Source organism: Pelodiscus sinensis, chromosome 2 (genome assembly GCF_052426305.1).
Source record: "Pelodiscus sinensis isolate ZL-2025 chromosome 2, ASM5242630v1, whole genome shotgun sequence".
Taxonomy (NCBI): Eukaryota; Metazoa; Chordata; order Testudines; family Trionychidae; genus Pelodiscus; species Pelodiscus sinensis.
The window spans coordinates 40849553-40872159 of record NC_143053.1 but is presented as its reverse complement, the minus strand read 5'-3'; the positions used below and the strand labels follow the sequence as shown (position 1 = coordinate 40872159).

General features: G+C 44.3%; 2 protein-coding genes across 3 annotated transcripts in view; one reads left to right on the top strand and one right to left on the bottom strand.

The window, feature by feature from the left end:
• The window catches only part of MTERF3 (mitochondrial transcription termination factor 3), a 35371-nt gene extending 28657 nt beyond the window's left edge, over positions 1-6714 (bottom strand). Inside the window, exons 1-3 of one of the 2 annotated variants that reach the window (XM_075920341.2) lie at positions 6587-6714; positions 4476-4830; positions 2449-2601 (exon numbers count right to left, since the gene is read on the bottom strand). In XM_075920341.2, coding sequence (XP_075776456.1) covers positions 2449-2601; positions 4476-4806 — 484 coding nt within the window. In that variant the 5' untranslated portion in view covers positions 4807-4830; positions 6587-6714. The remainder of the gene's footprint in view (positions 1-2448; positions 2602-4475; positions 4831-6586) is intronic. The other variant, XM_075920342.2, reaches the window with a different exon arrangement.
• Positions 6715-6762: 48 nt separating this feature from the next.
• PTDSS1 (phosphatidylserine synthase 1) overlaps positions 6763-22607 on the top strand; it is a 58746-nt gene continuing 42901 nt past the window's right edge. Inside the window, exons 1-3 of the mRNA XM_006123930.3 lie at positions 6763-7094; positions 14920-15011; positions 20538-20582. Of these exons, the coding sequence (XP_006123992.2) occupies positions 6916-7094; positions 14920-15011; positions 20538-20582 (316 nt within the window). The 5' untranslated portion in view covers positions 6763-6915. The remainder of the gene's footprint in view (positions 7095-14919; positions 15012-20537; positions 20583-22607) is intronic.

Below are 22607 nucleotides of genomic sequence, written 5' to 3'. Positions count from 1 at the left end.
TGCAAGGAACTGGCTTTTAAATCGTCTCCCTGTGTGTACCGGGAGCCTACATGTAACTGTGAATGTTAACCGATGAGCCCAGGCTGATTAGTTAACTGCATACATGAGTATACAGGCAGTCCCCGACTTACGCGGATCCGACTTACGTTGAATCCGCAGTTACGAACACGGACTGCGGACTGCGTGGTCCCGCCGCCCGTGTACTCCCGGGCAAGAAAAGCTGCTCCGCGTCTCCCTGGTCTGCAGACCAGGAAGACGCGGAGCAAAGCCGCGGAGGGGCTCTGGCAGCGGAGCAGCCCAGGCGCGCCTGCGCTGCTCTGCTGCCAGAGCCCCTCCGCGGCTTTGCAAAGCCGCGGGGGAAGCCGGCAGGGGGGCAGCCCAGGCGCGTTGCGGCTGTCCCGCTGCCGGCGTCCTCAGAGGCTTTGCTCCCTGTCTCCCTGGTCTGCTGGTCTCCAGCAGACTAGGGAGACTGGGAGCAAAACCGCAGAGGACCCGGGCGGCGGGACCGCGGTGCGTCTCGGTCCGCCACCCGCGTCTTCCTGGTCTGCTGGGAGGGGGGGGCGCAGCTAGTTGCCCCCCCCCCAGCAGACTAGGCTTTTCTCCGTCACCTGTGGCAGAGCAGCTGGGGCGCTGCCGGTTGGTCCCGCAGCGCCGCTCTGGGCGCTACTGGACCAACCCGGCAGCATCCCAGCTGCTCTGCCCCAGGCGTCCTGATTCAGCCGCTGCTGGTCAGTTTCAGCAGCGGCTGAATCAGGACTCCTGGGACAGAGCAGCTGGGGTGCTGCTGGGTTGGTCCAGTAGCGCCGCATCGACGCTACTGGAGCAACCCAGCAGCACCCCAGGTGCTCTGCCCCAGGCAACCCCAAGTCAGCTGCTGCTGAAACTGACCAGCGCTGACTACAGGAAGCCCGAGGCAGAGTTGCTCTGCCCCGGGCTTCCTGGAATCAGCGGCTGATCAGTTTCAGCAGCAGCTGACTTGGGGACGCTTGGGGTTCTTAAGTTGATTCTGTATGTAAGTCGGAACTGGCGGTCAGTTTCAGCAGCGGCTGAATCTGGACACCAGTTCCGACTTACATACAGATTCAACTTAAGAACAAACCTACAGTCCCTATCTTGTACGTAACCCGGGGACTGCCTGTACTTCCATTTAATTAAACATTGGGGTTGTGAATTAAAAAGATAGTCAAAACAAACATAATCCATGTTGCACTGCAAGTATTAAGTGTTCACCATGACTTTTGTGCACATAGACAGAATATTTTGGTTGTTCATGAAACTATGATCACAACAGCTAGTATATCCAGAAAAGAACCCAGAAAAAAACAAGCTCCAAAGTTTTTTCTAACCCAAGTTTTAGTAGCAAAATTTAGATGTTTTCTTTCTTCAGAAAATAAACTAAGACCACAGGTTTCAGTATTGCGTCCAGAGAAGATAAGCACAGCAAGATGCATTTCACTCCATATTCTGAGCCCAGAGGTATGTGGGGGTGGGGCTCTCCAAACTCTCCCTTATTTGGGCACTATAAATTAGAGGGAAATTTTATTGCCAATTGTCTTTGGTTACCAACCCAAATAGTTCTCATTATTAGACCGTTAGCCAAAGGCAATTCTAATACAAAACCCACCCGCCCCAAATAATCAAACAATTCACTTATTTCTCTGGGCTTCTTTCTTGGGAGATTTATTCCACATTAGAAGGTGAAAATTTCAGTCTGCACTACTGTATCGTGCAATAACTAGCTCATAGAGACCCTGCTGCCACACACCAAAAGTTCCCTACCATGCTGATTTAGTCCCATTTCAAAAAGTACAATGTTAATATACACTAGAGCAGTGTTTCTTAAACTTTTTAAGACTGAGGAACACTAAACAATTTTTTTTAAATGGAGAACACCAAGGATTTTTTTTGTTGAGGAGGGGGGAAAAAAAAAAAAAAAGAGAGTCTTGCCCCTTTAAGGGCAGCCATTCCAAAGAGAAAAGTTGTTTTAAAAAAAATGCCCCCAGGGAAAAGTTGAGCAGAACAAACAAAAAAAGTTAAGCAAAAACAAAAAAAAAACCCCACCAAACAATTTGCCCTTTTATCAGGAAAGCAGGAATTGCCCTTTTAAGGGAAACCATTTTGAACTCTGTTCTCCATGGCCCACCTCCAACTGCCTCACGGCACACTGGTGTGCCATGGAACACACTTTAAGAAATGCTGCACTAAAGAAATTTTAATACATGGCAGCAGAGCCCACATGGACCAGTTAGTATATGTCACCTTAGAGAGGATTAAAACTTACAAACTTTCAGATATAGTGTAGACAAAAGTCTCAAATCTCTTTGGATTTCCCCTGCCACAAGTCACATTTACTGAACTAAACACATTTTAACACCACTAATCAAAATATAAACTAAAGAACACAACACATCAAGCACAAGTAATCTGCCTAAACATCATTACACTTACCCAAAAGCACTAATTTGCTCAGTGTTTCTGAACGATCAACATAGTCTCGAAGTGTGAAGGAACTAAGGGGAAGGGGTGGTTCAGCTACAATCTGCACAGCTTCTTCCTCAGAGATCTCATCCAGAGCAGATGAAGGCAGTGTATCATCCCAATCTAGAAGCCAGTCATATAGAAATGTTAATTGATTTTCTTCCCAGTCTGTCTCAAGAGCTAGAAGTTAAAGTATTTTCCAAATAAGATTTACTAATGTTGGTGCTTTCTTCCTTTTTTTCTTAGGGTGTTTCCTCCATGTGGCAACAACAAACATAATTAGCTGTAATGTGATGAAATCAATAGGATTCTTTCTAAGGATGTAAGAGTAAGCTTATCGGGTAGTTGAGTCAACTACTCACATTCTCCCCTCCTTGCTGCCTCTGTATCAGAAGCTGTGAGGGGGAAATCAGGAGCTGGTGCTGGGTGGGAGCTGGCTTAAAAAGAGTGTGTAACACTCCACTATCAGAGGCAGGGGAGGAGGAGGGAGGAGAAGAGGGGCAGAGGGAGGGCTGCTCCAGCAGCAGCCCCTGGCTGTGGGAACCCTCCACAGACATAGGCTGCTGCCGCGAACCAGTCCCCATCTGCAGGGATCCCAGCAGGGAGCTGGGACCCCTGTGGACAGGGGCTGCTACCAACTGGGAAGGAAGCCTAGCTCAGTCCCTACTCACACTGGATCAGGGACCAAAAGCCACGCAGGCTGCCCAACTCCTACTGCCTTTTAAATTGCAGAACTGCAGCAAGGTTTGGTCCCAGTGCATTCTGGGACTGAGTGGGGATGCCTTCTCCTATCAAGTAATTAAGTAGTTGATATGTAGAGGCAATGGGGCAGGGTTTACTTCAAAGCAGCAACGCCGCACAACTGAGCTGGGGATCAGCTGTGCAGCACTGCCCCTTTCAAATACAGAAGTGCCCTAGAGCCCGGGGTCAGCTGGTGATTCTGGGTTCCACTGAATTGCTGCACAGAACCTGGGTGTCCACCGCACACCCTAAGCAACATGGCTTTGAAATGCACAAGAGCCCCCGCTGGGGACCCTTGTACATTTCAAAGCAGGCACTTGCCTGCAGTCCAGAGTCAGCGGGACTTCCTGCTGGCTCTGGGCTGTACATGGAGTTTGGCATTCCTCCCCCAGTAGGGGCTCTTGTACATTTCAAAAGAGGAATGCAGAAGTGCCCCTCAACTACTCAACTAGTCAGTTAACTGCATTTTAACATGCCTACTTACAATTAAGTGTGTGTTTGCAGGACTTGTGAATCTGCTTGCAACACTGGGCAAGTCATGCAATCTTCACTTCAGTTTCCCCATCAAATGGGGATAACACCAGCTCCCTAGCTGGTGAAATGCAATTAATAATTGGAAGCGTGGATTGCAGGCAGAACCATCCCCCACATTCCCTTTAATTGGTTAAACATATTTAACCAATTAAACTGCATTTTACGTTCTGATAAGTAGACTTCACTGCTACTAGATTTAAAAGCAATCAATATGGTTTCTGGGATCAAGTACTTGTCTCTCATGAAATCCTATATTAATACTGGGGTTCAAACAATGAAATATGTAAAAACTGTCCAAATATGCCAGCATGAGCAAGACTGAATGAGTTAACAGCCAAAACTAAAGTTTCAAGTAGGCTTTTCAATACATAACAATGGAGTTTCTTACATCACAGCACCAAAATTAGAATACGAGGTGGGTGCTGGCTAACACGAGAGAGAGGCTACACAACAAAGAAATTTGAACCTTCACCACAAAAAAGCAGAGGGATATCATTGGAGATGAATGGGTCACATGACAAGGGACATGGAAATATGCTAGCTAGACAGCATACAAACTGTAGCTGTGGGACATGAGGAACACCGAGAAAAAGGTTCCTTGAGATGCTGAAAGACATGCAAAAGGTGGATATCAGCCTTACAGATACATTTGAGAAAAAATGCTTGGAGACAAAGAACCACTTATGGGACAAGGTGAAATTTAAGTTTTTAAAATTTCTTACCTTCATAAAATGTTTTTTCTTCTGAGGTTGGTATTACTTCTGCTTGATGCTGGTAGTGGTTAACTGGAGAAAGTAAGTTACTTTCTGAAGAAAAAATCTGTCCATTACTTGAGCTGGTGGACTGCAAACGGTTCCCCAAGGATGCAGATCCATAAACCTTTAATCCATTTTTAAGAAAGCTATCATCAGCACCCAGAAAAGATAGAACTGAAAGCTCATGCAATTGTGTCCATGTTCTCCGAGTTTTGCTCAGTCGCTGAACAGAACTAGCAACACTATTTGTTTTCACTGACAAGCACCATATGCATATTTGCCGAGTCCAAAAAGCCATCTTCTACATAAACACAGTACCCTGCTAAGAGAGAGGAGCAAGTTGTCAAGAATAAAGTAACTTATCTCACCGTTCACACAAACTAAGTCGAAAACTTAGTCATTGGCTTTGTCAAAATTCAAGTAGATCTGTGCTATCTGATGTCATTTGGCAGTAAATATACAAATGTGATATTCCTAGTAAATACATAACTCAACACAGTAAAATTATTTAAAATCTTAAATTGAAATTGTTAGCATTAAATGTGTTAACTCTCAATCTCTTTATACAAAAAGAAAATCAGTGCACCACAATGTCAAGGGTCTTGAGGCGGTTGTGTTTTTACAGTGTTCGGCAGGTGAGGATCTCGGTTCACAGCTAGGGTGCCAAAGCATCATGCTAATACACAAATTAACTAGAACAGTAACATGTTCAGTTTAGTGATAGAAATGTAGCCATGTTAGTCTGGTGTAGCTGAAACAAAATACAGGACTATGTAGCACTTTAAAGACTAACAAGATGGTTTATTAGATGATGAGCTTTCGTGGGCCAGACCCACTTCCTCAGATCAAATAGTGGAAGAAAGTAGTCACAACCATATATACTAAAGGATACAATTAAAAAAAATGAAAACATATGAAAAGGACAAATCACATTTCAGAACGGAAGGGAGATGTGGGGGGGAGAAAGGTAAATGTCTGTGACCTAATGGTATTAGAGGTGATAATTGGGGAAGCTATCTTTGTAATGGGTAAGATAGCTAGAGTCTTTGTTGAGACCCCCCCCCCCCTGTAGAGTGTCGAATTTTAGCATGAATGACAGTTCAGAGGATTCCCTTTCAAGTGCAGATTTAAAAGGCTTCTGAAGCAGGATGCAGGCAATTAAGTCATTGAGACAGTGTCCTTTCTGGTTGAAATGGCAAGAAACTGTTTTTTCTTTGTGATCCCGTCTAATATGTTTTGTGGGCATTGATCCTTTGGCGAGTTTCTTGCCATTTCAACCAGAAAAGACACTGTCTCAATGACTTAATTACCTGCATCCTGCTTCAGAAACCTTTTAAATCTGCACTTGAAAGGGAATCCTCTGAACTGTCATTCATGCTAAAATTTGACACTCTACACGGGGGGTCTCAACAAAGACTCTAGCTATCTTACTCATTAGCAAGATAGCTTCCCCAATTATCACCTCTAATACCATTAGTTCACAGACATTTACCTCCCCCCCATCCCCCTTCTGTTCTGAAATGTGATTTGTCCTTTTCATATTTGTTCTTTTTTTTAATTGTATCCTTTGATATATATGGTTGTGACAACTTTCTTCCACTATTTGATCTGAGGAAGTGGGTCTGGCCCACGAAAGCTCATCATCTAATAAACCATCTTGTTAGTCTTTAAAGTGCTACACGGTCCTGTATATTAAGTTTAGTTACGAGCATGCAATTAACACCGGAAGGCGCCTTGCGCTCGCTGTGGCTACAGCAGGGCTCAAGAGCCGCGCAGCGCGCCGTCGGGAGATCTCCGGGGAGCCGCTCTGAGCCACAGGGCAGAGCCCTCCAGTTAATCCGGCCCAACCAGCAGCAGCGACCTCGGAGGAGAAACTGGCGCGGCCGTACCCAGCCCAGGGCCTGTCCCAGCGGGGGCTGGGCTGGCAGGAAAGCGCCCCCCCGAGACACAGGCCCGGCGGCGTTAGGCTGTGAGCCCCGCCCCGGTACGGGACCGGCGGCCTTAAAGCGAGGCCCTGAGGGAACAGAGGCGGCCCAACCGCAGCGCCTCACGCCCCAGCCGCGGGGTCGCAGCCTCACCTCAGGCCAGGCCGCGGCTACTTCCCTCCTCCCAGCGGGCCTGTGCGCGTCTGCCCGCCCCTTCCCTCACGTCCCGCAGAGGCGCTTCCGGCCTGGGCGAGACCATCTGCTGGGAGAGGGGGGGGGGAGGATCGACACTCTTCTCTCTGAGCCCTGCGGTCCTGCCGTTCTCCCCACCCCCGCGCAGTGATTCCCCGGCCCAATCTTCCCCCTTCCGCCTCGGCGGGGCCTCCTAGCGCCTGTAGCCCCGCGCGCCCAGGCGGGCAGAGGGGCGCTGGGGCGGTGCGGGAGCAGGCGGCCGGGGTGACAGCGCCGCGCAGCGCGGGGACATGGCGTCCTGCGTGGGGAGCCGGACGCTGAGCAAGGACGATGTGAACTACCGGCTGCATTTCCGCATGATCAACGAGCAGCAGGTGGAGGACATCACCCTGGAGTTCTTCTACCGGCCCCACACCATCACCCTGCTGAGCTTCAGCACCCTCAGCCTCATGGCCTTCGCCTTCACCCGGTGCGCGGGGGCTAGAATGGGGTGGGTGGGGGGAAGGGCCAGAATCACTTTGGAAGGGAGGATGAAGGGGACCAAAATTAATTTTGTGGGGGGGATGAGGGGCTGAGGAGGGGGAAGGGCAGAATGAATTGGGGAGAGATGGCAAGGGGGTGGGGGGAGGGACGGGCCAGAATGAATGGTAGAGAAGGGCCAGAATGAACTGGGGGGGAGGGTGAGAAGTGGGGGTAGGAAAAAGCCAGGGAAGGTTGCTTGGCTAGGCATTAAGATTGCCAGGCTAGGTGACAGGCCGATAACTCAATGATTTGTGCAGGCACAGCCCAGCTAGGGCACAGCCACACGGGGTTTGGTTGATCCCCGCCATGTACTAGGTTTTCTCTTTTTAAATATTGAGCTGTTATTTTGAACATGGCCACAGAGGGGTTCTGCACCTCTAATGGAGTTTGTCCCTCTCTCTGGATGCTGTCAAAGCATCTCTGCCAAGTATTACTTCTGTCCTGGACTCCTAAAAATATCCATGAAGAAGAAGTATTTTTTTGCCTTTGGAAAGCAGCTGACTGCAGCAGGAGGATGCATCCTAGAACATCATGCTAGGGCTTTTTTCAAACTGGCATTCATTCTCTTTGCCTGTTGTTTTTTATAAACAGTGTAATTCTGAAGTACAGTCATTTTGTTTGCTCTGGGATTGGCTATATATCTGATATCTTCATTATCAAATATATATTTTGTGTCAACTTTTCATGTTCAGATTATTTTAAGTACTGAAACTGTAGTTAAAGAGAAAGCATCTCTTGTGATAGTGACATCAGTCCCCTTTTATCATGGCAAAAGGCAGTTGCACATTTCTCTCTCATATTTCTTGATGGAGAAGGTAATGTACAGTGAGGGAGGAAGGCTGTTTGTTTTGTTAACATATTCATTGGTAAATTTCTTCAGTTAACCATTTTAATTTAGGGCCTGCCACCCAACCTCACTGCAGCTGTCACCGTGGAGTCCTGCCAAGGGTCCCGCTGCCTAGCCTGCTAGTCCCTCTGTGGTTGGAGTTGCTCTGGCCTAGCACAGCTGCTGGAGTTCACTATCAAGGGTTAGTTAACCAGTAAGCATATTGGCAAGCCTCATGCTTACCAGTTAACAGTTTAACAGCTCTAATTTCTTCAGGATTAATGAGTGAACTGTAACAGATCTTATCAAACCATAGTTGTGACATCAAAACTTGCTCTAGTAGTAGTATCAACTAAGGTTTTGTTTAGACCTCATTCAACAAGGTTAATTAAAATTGCAACATGTTTTAGAAAGTAGTATATCTCTAGCAGCAAGATAACAGAGTGCTGGATACTAGAAATGATTTGTATCCTGTAAAAAAACAAACAAACAAAAAAAAACAACAACAAAAACACAACAACCCCAAAAGCTTCACTCTCAGGGATGTGAACAGGTAACTGATTAACCAATTACCCAGTAAGCATCACCCTTTTGTCTCTATCAGCTGCCACAGAAGCTTCCTTGGTCTGACTGACACCAACCTGCCACCTCTACTTACATTGCTGGGACAATACCCAAAGCATGTGGCTGGCTGTTTGAATAAATGTAAAGAAGAAAAGATTATTTCCTCATGTGTTTCCATTTACATTCCCCATTGTCTGTCTTTCCTGTTCTCTTCCTCATTGTATCTGAGATCACGTCTTCACCATCAGGAAGATCGATGCTGTGGCAGTCGATCTTCCAGAGTTCGATTTAGCGGATCAAGAAAAGACCCACTAAATCAAATGCTGAGAGCACCCCCGTTGATGCTGGCGGTACTCAATTTGTGAGGGGTAAGGGAAATGGACGGGAACGTTTGCTCCCTGTAGAGACAGTGCTGAAGATCAAATTAAGGTAGTTGGAGTTGCGACTCTTAATTCGACCTTTCAGGTAAGTATAGGCAAGGCCTGAGCCTCTACTGCCATGTTCTCATTTCCCATTCTTGGGCCATCCAGTCGCTCATCTGCCCCCTCAGGCTATACCTTCAGAGAGTCCCAGATTTCTTAGACCTAAACATAAATGATTCACTGCTGCTTTCATTCTGCAGTCACTTACTACCAATCCATGATAAATTCATATGTGCAATGCAGGCAGGTAATCCAGAATTCAGGCTTGTTGGCTGATGCATTTAATAGTGTTGTTATTAGTACAAGTGATTCTTCATTAGGCTATCAGGAGACTGAGGTCACGATCCTGAAGCTGGCAGCCAGGGGGTGGAACTCGAGGGACTGCTTCAATGTGGAAAGCCAACAAAGTAAATTTGAATGTATTTATTTGCCTATTTTAGGCTTTTCTAATGTATCTGACACTAGATATTCAAGGAAACTACTGCAGCTGCCTTGTTTTTCCTATTGGATAGGCAAGTCTCTGGCCTTCTAGCTCCAAATCTATTGTTATTGCTGGGATTCTTATTGACCCATGGTTTCCCTCTCCTCCTCTGCAGAGGAAGATATGACTTTCATGTAGCTGAGAGGTAACCAGAAAGGAGGCAAATGGCAACTGAGGGGCTGCTGCTGGAGGCATTCCTTTGTGAAACATACACAGCAGTACTTAATGGAGGTGACAGGCAGTAGCTCATAGGCTATGTCTACACTGGCATGATTTTCCGGAAATGCTTTTAACGGAAAAGTTTTCCGTTAAAAGCATTTTCAGAAAAGCACGTCTAGATTGGCAGGACGCTTTTCCGCAAAAGCACTTTTTGCGGAAAAGCGTCCATAGCCAATCTAGACACGCTTTTCTGCAAAAAAGCCCCGATCGCCATTTTCGCAATCGGGGCTTTTTTGCGGAAAACAAATCTCTGCTGTCTACACTGGCCCTTTTGTGCAAAAGTTTTTTGGAAAAAGACTTTTGCCCGAATGGGAGCAGCATAGTATTTCCGCAAAAGCACTGACAATCTTACATGAGATCGTCAGTGCTTTTGCGAAAATTCAAGCGGCCAGTGTAGACAGCTGGCAAGTTTTTCCGGAAAAGCGGCTGATTTTCTGGAAAAACTGGCCAGTCTAGACACAGCCATCGTGTCTTATTAAAACACAAATAGAAGAACATAGGATTGGGTTCTCCCACTGTCTTTCAAGTTTCCCCCTCAAAACACTGGAACAGTGCTGGTTAAACCAATATTTCCATGGCATCCTACCTCTGGGTTTCTGTTTTGGTTTTGTATAAGGTTACAGCTGCTTTTTTTTTTTTTTTTTTCAAATTCAAAATAAACAATAACCTCAACTTTCCTCATTGTAATTCAGTAACTTGCATTGGTTTGTTTTCAAACAGTTTAGAAGTGTTTTGCACTGGGCCAAGAAATATGGTGGAATTTACATTTCTATTTCTTCTCTTTTTGGCTAGTTTGCAGTCTTGACAAGAATGTGTGTGTAAACATAGGAATTTCATTTCCAGTACGTAGGCATTAAGTTCTCAGAAAGTGAGAGTGCAGTTCCCATCATCCCATCACTTCCTAGCTAATAGACATAGATGTCTATTTTTCATTAACTTACCTAGCTCTTTTTTGAACCTTGTTATAGTCTTGGCCTTCACAACAGCCTCTGGTAAAGAGTTCCATGGGTTGCCTATGTGTGCAGAATTTATATCCCTCACTAATTTCTTTGCTTCCCTACAGAAAAAATACTTTCTGATGGAGAAGCAAAGGGCAGTTGCATAAGAAGTCACACAGTCCTCCCTAGGGGTATGTCTACACTACCCCGCTAGTTCGAGCGGGGTAATGTATGCATACCGCACTTGCTAATGAAGCGGGATTTGAATTTCCCGGGCTTCATTAGCATAAGCGGGGAGCCGCCATTTTTAAATCCCCGCTGCTTCGAACCCCGTGTAGCGCGGCTACACGGGGCTCGAACTAGGTAGTTCGGACTAGGGTGCCTATTCCGAACTACCGGTACACCTCGTTTCACGAGGAGTACCGGTAGTTCGGAATAGGACCCTAGTCCGAACTACCTAGTTCGAGCCCCGTGTAGCCGCGCTACACGGGGTTCGAAGCAGCGGGGATTTAAAAATGGCGGCTCCCCGCTTATGCTAATGAAGCCCGGGAAATTCAAATCCCGGGCTTCATTAGCAAGTGCGGTATGCATACATTACCCCGCTAGTTCGAACTAGCGGGGAGTGTAGACATACCCTAGTAGTGTGGGCACGGTGTTTCTGGCCCCTGGAGCCACTGGCATAGAGGTAAATCATAGGTGTGAAGCGCAGGGCTGGGACACCTTGCTGGTGTCTCCTACCTTATGCCAGGCACAGCTGCTAGTCCCACCTGGAGTGCAGTGGGGGAAGACTGGACTTGTTCTTCCCTTACAAAGAGCAGCAGGGGCCGGGTCAGACCCACCCCAGAAACCTCCTCTGGCTGCAGGAAGCCCCACTCCCCCTTCTGCTTTCTGGTCCCATCTCTTCTTAGCCGAAGAGGATGTGAACATAAGAACGGCTGTACTGGTCAGACCAAAGGTCCATCTAGCCCAGTAGCCTGTCTGCCGACAGTGGCCAGCACCAGGTGCCCCAGAGAGGGTGGACTGAAGACAATGATCAAGCGATTTGTCTCTTGCCATCCTTCTCCAGCCTCTGACAAACAGAGGCCAGGGACACCATTTCTGTCCCCTGGCTAATAGCCTTTTATGGACCTAACCTCCATGAAATTATCTAGCTTCTCTTTAAACTCTGTTATAGTTCTAGCCTTCACAGGCTCCTCTGGCAAGGAGTTCCACAGGTTGACTACACACTGTGTGAAGAAGAACTTTGTTTTATTAGTTTTAAACCTGCTACCTATTAACTTCATTTGGTGTCCTCTAGTTCTTCTATTATGGGAACTAATAAATAACTTTTCTTTATTTGCCTATGATTATTTCTCATGTTTTTATATACCTCTATTATATCCCCCCTAAACTGAAAAGTCCCAGTCGTTTCAACCTCTCATGTATAGTGATGTGGTCACTATAAATAGATCAGCTCCCCAATATTCCAAACCCCATACATCCAGACCCCCCCATACCCAGACTGCCCTGCTGAGGTGGCTTCCCCTCCACACAAACCCCCAACCCTGCACCCAGACTATCCCCCCATTCTAGAATCCCCAATCTCCCTAATCCATCCCAACAACCCCCCCGATCCCTACCCCATGGAGCCTCAACCAGTTGCATCCAGACCCTCACCCACCAAGCCCCACCCCCTTAGCACCTGGACACCCCCACTCCCCCAGCTGAGCCACCCACATCCGGACATCCTACCCCCACTGAATCCCAGCCACATTCACGTGTACCCGCTGCAGAGAACCATTGGCCCCATATCCAGATCCCCTCACACCCTAAATGCCCCATACAGAATCCTCTCCCCCACACTAAGCTCCTCCACACTTTAGAGCATACTGCTTTGAGTCTCCTTGCCCACGCTTGGTGTGCCTTGCACGGAGGACTAGGACCACAGAGTGTTTCTGAGGCCTTTAATTGTGTCTGATTTGGGTGTAGCCTCACTGCTGGGATGAAGGGGGTAGGCTTTAGGACAGGGGTGGGCAATAATTTTTTGATGGGGAGTCACTTCAAGATTTTGGAAAGTTGTCAAGGGCTGTACTTCTCTATAGAGGGGGTGCAGGGTTTTTGATGGAGGTTGGGTACAAAAGGAAGTTTGGGGTAAGAAATTGAGGTACAGGACAGGGTGTGGGGTCTGAGAGGGAGTTAGGTGAAGTAGGAGGTTGTGACCTGGGGCAGGGTCTGGGAGGAAGTAGGGGTTCAGGAGTGAATTTTGACCTGGAGGAGGGGGTGCAGGTTCTGGGAGGGAATTGTGACATGGGGCAGGATGTATGTGCAGAAGATTTGAGTGGTGACCTAGGGCAGAGAGTTAGAAAGTGGGAGGGGCTTGGGTGCTGGAGGCAGCCTCTGACCAGGAGTCACTTACCTTAGGTGGCTCCTGGCTAGCAGCCCAACGGGGTCTCTGAGGCTGTCTTACTCCTGCAGCAGTGTTTCCCTCCATGTGCTGCTGAGGGCTGCACATATCTGGGGGGCAAGAGACTTCATGCACATTCTCCCGCCCCCGGTCAATCATCGCAACTGGGAGTAAGATCTGGGGGCAAGGGAGATTGAGGTGCAGGACTCTCTTGCCCCCTGCTAGAGTTACATGGTGCCTAGAGGGAACCACCAGCTGTTTTTAACAGTTCTCTCTAAGTGCTGCAGCCGTGGCAGTGAGGCAAAGGGGGGAAATTTTGTTGGGGGGATGCATTCCAGCCCACCTCCTATCTTTAATTGGTTAATCAGTTAAACAGCATATTTAACTGGTTAACCAATTAAATGGGATTGTACATCCCTACTCCACATTTGACAACTTTTACAGAATTTTGACATATTGTTTGCAGAATTATTTTTTTGGCACAGAATTCCCTCAAAAGTCTGTTTTCTTGATTATGGTTTGTAATGGTACCTGTCACCTGACAGTCATTATTCCCTATGCCTGCATCTTCCTCTCGGGTTTCTGAGCAAATATCATAGTCTATCTCCTAGCTCAGAAGAAGCAGTAACTCTTTTTTTTTTTTTTTTTTTTTTTTTAGTCGCTTGTGTACTAAGATAAATATTTGCTGCAACATTAAGCCAAACTTAAGTGACTTGGTCCACCCTTCTTTAACGTATGTGGCCAAGTTGTATTGAATTGTACAGCAATGTTACTTGATTAGTAAATCAGTCAGTAGCTTTCATTTTTATGGAAATCATTCTACCAGTGAAAGTAATGACTATACACAGCTATTTGAGTTGTAGTAGAGGAATATCCTCTCTACATGCTTATCCATTGTGAATCTGTGGGTTGGCTGTGGAAGGCAGGGCAGCAGCTCTAGGCAAGGTGGAACTCCTGGAGGTGCATGGGGAGCGCAATGCTAGGGCAGAATTCCTGTTCCTTAGCTAGTCTTGGAAGGACTCTAAGACAAGCTTGGGTGGCACTACATCTAGAAAACTGACACAAATTAATCTGTATGGGGGAAGATTAGAGAAAGGTCACTATCTTGAGGCCTCTTTGAGAGATAAAGTGGGTCAGATAAAATCTTGTATTGTACCAGCTCCTGCTCATGCAAGCTTCACTCATTTGTAGGACCCTACCAAATTCATCACCCATTTTGATTAATTTCACAGCTAGAGGGTTTTTAATTGGTCAGTTTCACACTTTCAGAAGTTTACCTATGAAATTTCACTATATTGTAACCCTGTGGTTCCTGACCCAAAATTAGGTAGTGCTTGGTCACAAAGCTGATGTAAGAGAGTTGTGAGAATGCCACCCTCACATCTGTGCTGCCTTCAGAGCTAGAGCTAGACTCTGAAGGCAGCAGCTGCAAGAGCTTTCAGCAGCCTGGAGGAGATTGCTAGAGGTACTGGTGCATCTGATCTTTCCTGTTCTGCTGGGAGCTTTCAGAGCTGATAGCAGCCATGAGCTTTATGTGGCATGGGGAGGAACTGGGGGTTGGTCTGATCTCCCCTTGAGATCTATCAATATAGTCACAATGGATGGGTCTGTCCCCTCTGGCTACAATAGAACAATATTTCTCCAGGAAAAAAATAGTTTAATGTTGCTGTTTCCCTCCGATAGTGATTGGAAGCTGTGCTCCTGGCATGTGTATACTGATTTTAGGTTTAGCTTCATTCTTGTATAAATGGCTGTGCAGGAGTGTCAAGTGAACCCCATTCAGTGCAATTACTAAGTTAGCATCTCTTAGTAGTTATGAACCACAATTGGTTTTCAGTGCGTATTTCCAGATGTATTTCATTAACTTGGCATCCAGAGTGTCTATTGTGATAGTCCTCAAAAAGTCGTGTTATTAACTTGATAATGTCTGTCTTTTCAGAAATGATTCTATACCAGAAGATAATATTTGGAAGGGTATTCTCTCTGTGGTTTTCTTCTTTCTAATCGTTAGTGTTCTAGCATTTCCAAATGGTAGGTATATTGATGATTTACCTTTATTTCACATGCATATTTCTTTTCACTTGTTGCTATGTACTTTCTGAGATGGAAAGGATCACTTGCTTTTAAATTTAGACAGGTTTTATTCACTCTCTTTACATTACATTAAATTAAGCTACTGCATAAATGAGTTGTGATATGCATTTTGTTGTATTTCAGTTCAATGCTAAGAACAGTCATACTGGATTGGACCAAAGATCCATTTAGCCCAGTACAGTAAAACTCCAATAGTCCGGCATCCAATAGTCCGGCACTCCTGATAGTCCGGCATCAAAATGGCAAGAGCCTAGTGAGTGAGCTTCGGCAAAAAATGAGTCACAAGGTAACAGCGGCAGCAGCTGAACTGAGCAAAAGGAGGAAAAAAAGGTTTAAAAAAACTAAAACATTACAGTATACTGTATACAGTATGTACAATAAAAAGGGTTAAGAACACTTTATATACAGTATATAATGTATACAGTATATATATAACCATCTTATAGTACCTCCTGATAGTCCGGCATATCTGATAATCTGGCACCACCTAGGTCCCATAGGTTCCGGATTATCGGAAGTCTACTGTATTTTGTCTACTGACAGTGGCTAATGCCAGATGCCTCAGAGGAAATTAACAGAATCGGTAATCTTAAGAGATTCATATCCTCTGTCCCATTCCTTTGACAAACAGAGGCTAGGGACGCCAACCTTGCCCATCCTGCATAATGGCCATTGATGAACCTATCCTCCTTTTTTGACCCCTATTATAGCGTTGGCCTTCACAACATCCTCTGATATAGATTTCCACAGGTTTGTTGTATGAAAAAAAATTTTTTTTGTTTTAAACTTGCTGCCTATTAATTTCATTTGGTGACCTCTAGATCTTGTGTTATGAAAAGGAGTGAATAACACTTCCGAAATTATTTTATCCACAGCAGGAATGATATTTTAGACCTCTGTCATATTCCTCCCTTAGTCATCTCTTGTCCAGCTAAAAAATCCCAGTTTTATTTCTTTCTCCTGTTAGGAAAGCTGTTCCATACTCCTAATAATTTTTGTTGCCCTTTCCTGAATCTCTTCAAAAAAGATATATTGGAATTGGAAATGGGATGAGCACATCTTCACACCGTATTCAAGATGTGGGTGTACTATATATTTATACAGAGGCATTTATACTTTCTGTCTTATCTATCCGTTTCTTGATGATTTCCAACAGTCCGTTTGCCTTTTGAACTATCACTGCACATTGAGTGGATGTTTTCAGAGATCTATCCATAATGATTCTAAGATCTCTTTCTTGAGTGGGAACAGCTAATTTAGATCCTGTCATTTTATATGGATAGTTGGAAGTATTTTTCTAATATGCATTACTTTGTTTTTATCAGCATTGAGTTTCATCTACCATTGTGTTACCCAGTTTTGTGAAATCCCTTTGTAGCTCTTCATAGTCTTCTTGGGACTTAAGTATCCTGAGTAGTTTTGTATGATCTACAAGTTTTGCCACCTCACTGTTTACCCCCTTTTTCCAGATCATTTATGAATATGTAGAATAGGACTAGTCCCAGTACCAACCCCTGGGGGACACCACTAGTTAGCTCTTTCCGTTCTGAAAACTGACCATTTAGTCTGTTTTCTATCTTTTAACCAGTTATTGACATGGTGGAGGACCTTTCATATTATTCTGTGACCGCTTACTTTGCTTAAGAACCTTTGGTGAGGGACCTTCTCAAGGGTTTTCTGGAAATCTAAGTACACTGTATTCACTGGATCCCCCTACTCCACATGCTTGTTTACCCTCCTCAAAGAATTCTAGTAAATTGGTATGGCATGATTTCCCTTTACTAAAACCATACTGACTCTTCCCCAACAAATTATGTTAATCTATGTGTCTGACAATTTTGTTTGCCCAGTACTGATGTCAGACGTGCTGGCCTGTAATTGCTAAGATCACCTCTGGAACCCTTTTTAAAAATTGGCATCAAATTAGCAATCCTCTAGTCATTTGGTACAGAAGCTGATTTAAATGTTGGGTTACAAACTACAGTTAGTAGTTCTGCAATTTCACGTTTGTGTTCCTTCAGAACTCTTAGATGAATACCAGCTGGTTTTAGTGACTTATTACTGTTTAGTTTATCAGTTTGTTCCAAACCTTCCTCTAATGCAGGGATGGGCAAAAGGGCCTCTGTGGGCCAGATCCGGCCTAGGGACAGGGGAGCCCATGGTGCTTTTAGTCAACCCTGGCAGTTGCCCTCCTTCCAGGATGGGGGCAGGGTGAGAGGAGACTTTGTGCGCTCCCCTCACCCCCAAGTCCTGACTGGCCTGGAAGCGGGGAGAGTGAGCAAAGTCTCCTCCTGCCCTGCAAGGGGCTCGGCAGTTAGTTAACTACCAGCTGCTACTCAGCTGGCAGATGACTAAGTGCTGTGTTCCCTTGCAGGGCGGAGGCAAACTTTGTATGCTCCCCATTACCCCCAGGACCTAATTGACCTGGGGAAATGGGGGGGTAGACGCGAAGTCTCCTCCCACCACTAGTGTTGCGGGTGCCTAGAGGGAACCTCCATTTGTTCAAAACAGCTAGTGGTTCTGTCTGGGAGGGGCGTGGGCAAAGATTTCACATGCTCCCTCACCCACAGATTAATCAGAGTCTGTTGGTGGGAAAGCAAGAAAGTGCCCTGGCCCTGCCCCTTCTGCCTGAGTCTTGGGGGGGGGGGGGCTGTGGGGGTGGAGCAGAGGAGGGGAAGGTAGTGCTGGGAGGAGACAGCTTAAAAGCAAATTCCCTCCAGCTCTGTGGGAGGGGGTAGGGACGCAGCAGTGACATTCCACCTTTGAAATGTACAAGAGCTCCACTGGGGACTCTTGTACAGTAATTACTCGTTTAACACGTACCCACTTAACATGTTTTCGCAATAGCACGATTTTATTTTTAGGGCACACTTTTCAAATAACACAACAGTCCCTGAAATAACATGAAAATAATCAAGTGGCGGACTACGGTATAAGTTGGTGAAAACAGTGGTAATTCACATGAGCAGATGAATACACGTGGTCACAGTGCTCCTCCGCTCACTCACATGTTTCTTTGTATTTTAACAAACCGCAGCGACTTGTGGTTTTAGTTATCTTGAGTTGCTAAATATCTAATGTGGATGCTGACGACCCAGCACCAACAAAAAATTGACTTTGCCACCACCACCTGAAACACAATCCCCGCCTTTTCCATTATTTTTAATGGGAAAATTGACCCCGCATAGCACGTTTTCGCTTAGCACAAACATTTTCAGAAATGCATCTATAGTGTTAAATGAGGAATTACTGTACATTTCAAAAGTGGAAGTGCTGCTTGGAATCTCTGGCTGCCCAACGGGAGACTAAGAGTCCCCCACTGGCCCCAGGCTTCATGTGCTATTTCAGTCTTTGAAATGCACACGTGCTCTTATCAACTAATCGAATAATCAATGGAAATTCCATCAACTATTCAATTAATTGATTAATTTTAACATCCCTAGTGCACATGCCATGGGATAAGAGGGAAGGTCCTTTCTTGGATTGAGAACTGGTTAAAAGACAGGAAACAAAGGGTAGGAATAAATGGTAAATTTTCAGAATGGAGAGGGGCAACTAGTGGTGTCCCCCTAGGTTAAGATGATTAGAAAGATTAAGATGATTAGAAAGTTGGAGATTAAATTATTGTTAACTTCTATTAATCTCTTAGGCAATTCATATTCATCTCCTGTAATTGGTTATGGGTGGATTTTTTTTCCCAAAAATATTTCTGGAGAAAATAAATAGCTCTTTACAAATTTAGGGATTACTCACATAAATCATAATTTCAAAATGACTTCCTCCAAATTGGCATCAACCACTGTTGACAAAAGGTAAATGTTTAATCCAGTATGCCTGTCCCATAGTTACACACTATATAATATCAAAGTAATCACTAATCTCCTTACCCACATAAATACGTTTATCACAGCAGACCAAACAGATTTCCTACTGGGAAGAGCAAATTTTAGTATGTGAAGAAGGTTGCTTAATCTAATCATCCCATATTTATATGTGATTGCCATTCAAGTATGGATTTAGTAAAAAAAAAACAGAGTGAAATAGGCATGGCTGTTCGCATATGGGATTCAAAGAGAAATCTGTATTGTGTATTAAAGATCTCTGTTTTCAGACTCTTCCTGCAGTCTAGAAGAATGGATTGTATTTAGAAAGTTTTCAGCTTTACCAGACAAAGATGGCCATTATCTCTACTTCAGTTTTTGCTCCTGTTGGGCATTTTAATCTAATAAATGAAATCAATCAATCTAATCTCTTTCTGCAAAATAAATCTAAAACAGAAGCAGTAATAAGAGGACTCCTCTCCTCAGGAATCCAGGCTCTTGAAATATCTTGCAAGTAAGCCCTTTTGAGCTATTTGCTTAATCAGGATTTGTCTTTGATCTTAATGTTGTCTTTAAAAGATATCAGTTTCAATTTTGTAGCCAGAAGGGCTGATTTTTCCACACACATCCAACATCTGTGTGAGAGATGCCTGATATCCTTTTTTATGTCTTAGAACTTTTAGTTTCCTGTTTGGAAATGTTTTTGTGGAGTCAGTACTCTTGGTTTCATTGCTAACCTGCAACAATTTGTACTTGATTACTTTCTCATTCCCAAGATGAAATGCCCCTGCAACTGTAAAAAGCTACAGAACAGAGGTAATATGGAAAACAGATCAAGAGATTATCCCAGTGATGGGCAGCCAAGACTAGTGAGTGGACTATAAGAATGCAATCCAGTAGTGGGCAACCTGTAGCTCACACTATGCCCTCTTTCTCCCCATACCTCTAGGACATTAGAGCCCCTCACTTCTACTCCTCTCCCTCCCTTCTGCTGATTCATACTCTGTCCTCACTTCTGCCCCTCCCTCTCAGCGTTTGAACAACCGCAAACAGCTGATTTGCAGCATTCAAGCTCTGGGAGGGAGGAGGAGCAGGGCCAGAGCATGAATCAGCAGATTCATGGCGCTCTGAAAGTCCTGGGGGGGAGGGGACAATAGGAAATGTGGGGCTCTAGTGCCCCAGTGCGCATGCGAGAGGCACATGGGGGACAGGGTCAGACAGGGGCTCCACAGGATACATGTGGAACCCCCTGCATGTGGATTGCAGGTTGCCTACCATACTCGATTATCCTGTTAGAAATAGCAACAGCTGGCATCTCAGCAGACATACATCCAAAATACATGCCATCATCTTCCCACCACAGAGAGAATGCCAATGAAATGCAATTGCATATTTCGTCCATGCCCCAGTAATGAATAAAAACCCTTCAAATCCTAGAAAAAACTGCTAGCGAACTTGTTTATTTAAATACAATATAGGCTCCAACCCAAACTTTCAAGTACACCGTAAGATGTGAAGGAAAACTGATCTTTGCTTGTTAACTTTTGCTGAAATCTCCCTGAACCAAGTTTTAGAAATAACATGGTATGGTTTTACTCTTTGTAATCATTCACTGTCATCTAACAAACATTTCTCCCCACAGGGCCTTTTACTCGCCCACATCCAGCAATATGGCGGATGGTTTTTGGTAAGTCTTAAATTTTTAATTTTTGTATTATTTAGTTTAATCAGAAAATGCTGGTTCATTGAACCTGAAATTTTTCAAGAAAGTGAATTGGATTCAATTAACTTCCACCAAATCACATGTTTGTCTCCTTCCCTGCTTGCCTCCTGAGTGGCTAGGCAGCCCTGCCATGTTCTTTGCCATGGGCCTGTAAATCCAGTGTTTGAATGGAGAGCCTGGGGAACCTTGTCATGCTAGAGTTCGCAGATTCCAAGGCCTGAAGAGACCATTATGATCATCTAGACTGGGATTCCTTGTAAAATAAGCTATATAATTTTCCCAAAATAATTCCTAGAGCATCTCTTTTAGAAAAATATCCAAATTGTCAGTGATGGAGAAGCCACCATGAGCTTTAAGAGTGACCTATCCTCCAATATTTACCACTTCCCTAATTTTTGTGTCATCTGCTTTTTTTGGCCAGTGTTGATTTTAAGTTTTCTTCCAGGTGATGGATAAAAACGATAAATACTTTAGGTGGAAAACCAATCCCTGTGACACCATGCTGAAAATAGACCTACTCAGTGATAATTCCTTTTTCACATTTATGCTTTGAGACCTATCTCTTAGCAAGTTTTTAATCCATGTAATGTGTGCCGAATGAATTGTACATCTTTCTATTTCTTAATCAGAAAGTTGCATGATATCAAGTCAAGTGGTTAGATAAGTTTAAGAAGCATATTATGTCAGCACTGTTACTGTTATCAATCAAGTTTATAATCTCATAAAAAAACTAGGTTTGTTTGATAGGATCTATTTTCCATAAACATTAATTACATTACCCTCCTTTAATTCTTTATTATTTGAGTCCTGTATCAACTGCTTTATTCTGAAAGGGATTGATGTCAGGCTGAGTCATTCTGTTTACTCTTTTAAAAAATTATCACAACTTTAGCTTTCTTTCAGTCTTTTGTAACTTCTCCAGCATGCTAAGACTTACTGAAAATCGGCATTAATAGTCCAGCAAGCAATTCAGAAGCTCTTTTAAAATTCTGGAATGCCAGTGGAAGATGGAAACAGGATGGCTCATGTGTTCTGTTTATTCCTTCTAAGGCACTTGGCATTGGCCACTGTCAGAAGACAGAATACTGGGCTAGATGGACCTTTGGTCTGACCCTGTATGGCTGTTATGTTCAGTTATCAGAACCTGCCAATTTAAAATGCTTAATTTTTCTTGCTTCTGTTTAACCTCCTCCAGAGTTACTAGTGGATTGGGGAAGCAAAATGCAGGACAATGTAGCACTTTAAAGACTAACAAGATGGTTTATTAGATGATGAGCTTTCGTGGGCCAGACCCACTTCCTCAGATCAAATAGTGGAAGAAAATAGTCACAACCATATATACCAAAGGATACAATTAAAAAAATGAACACATATGAAATTTTTTTAATTGTATCCTTTGGTATATATGGTTGTGACTATTTTCTTTCACTATTTGATCTGAGGAAGTGGGTCTGGCCCACGAAAGCTCATCATCTAATAAACCATCTTGTTAGTCTTTAAAGTGCTACATTGTCCTGCATTTTGCTTCAGCTACCCCAGACTAACACGGCTACATTTCTATCACTAGTGGATTGGAAAGAGTGTTAGCATTGTGATGAGACTGTATGTCTTCTGTTTTCTCCAAATACAAATCAAAAATATTTATTGAACACTTCTGCCTTTTGCATTATTGGTAAATCTACTATTTCTATCTAGTAGTGTATGAATATTATTGTCAAGATTATTTTTATTCCTTATATATCTAAAAATCATTCTCCTTAATTATACTGACCATATATTTATCCTTATGCCACTTTGCTTCTCTTATCAATATTCTGCAGTTCCTATTTTCTGATCCATATTTATTCTCATCATCTTCCCCTTCTTCCATTTATTATATATTTATAGCTGCCTTCACTTCCCTATAAAAATGTCATTTTTTTACCAATATGGCTTTTTTCCTCAGCTGTGGCTTTATAGTTTTTTGGGCTTCTAGTATGATGTTCTTAA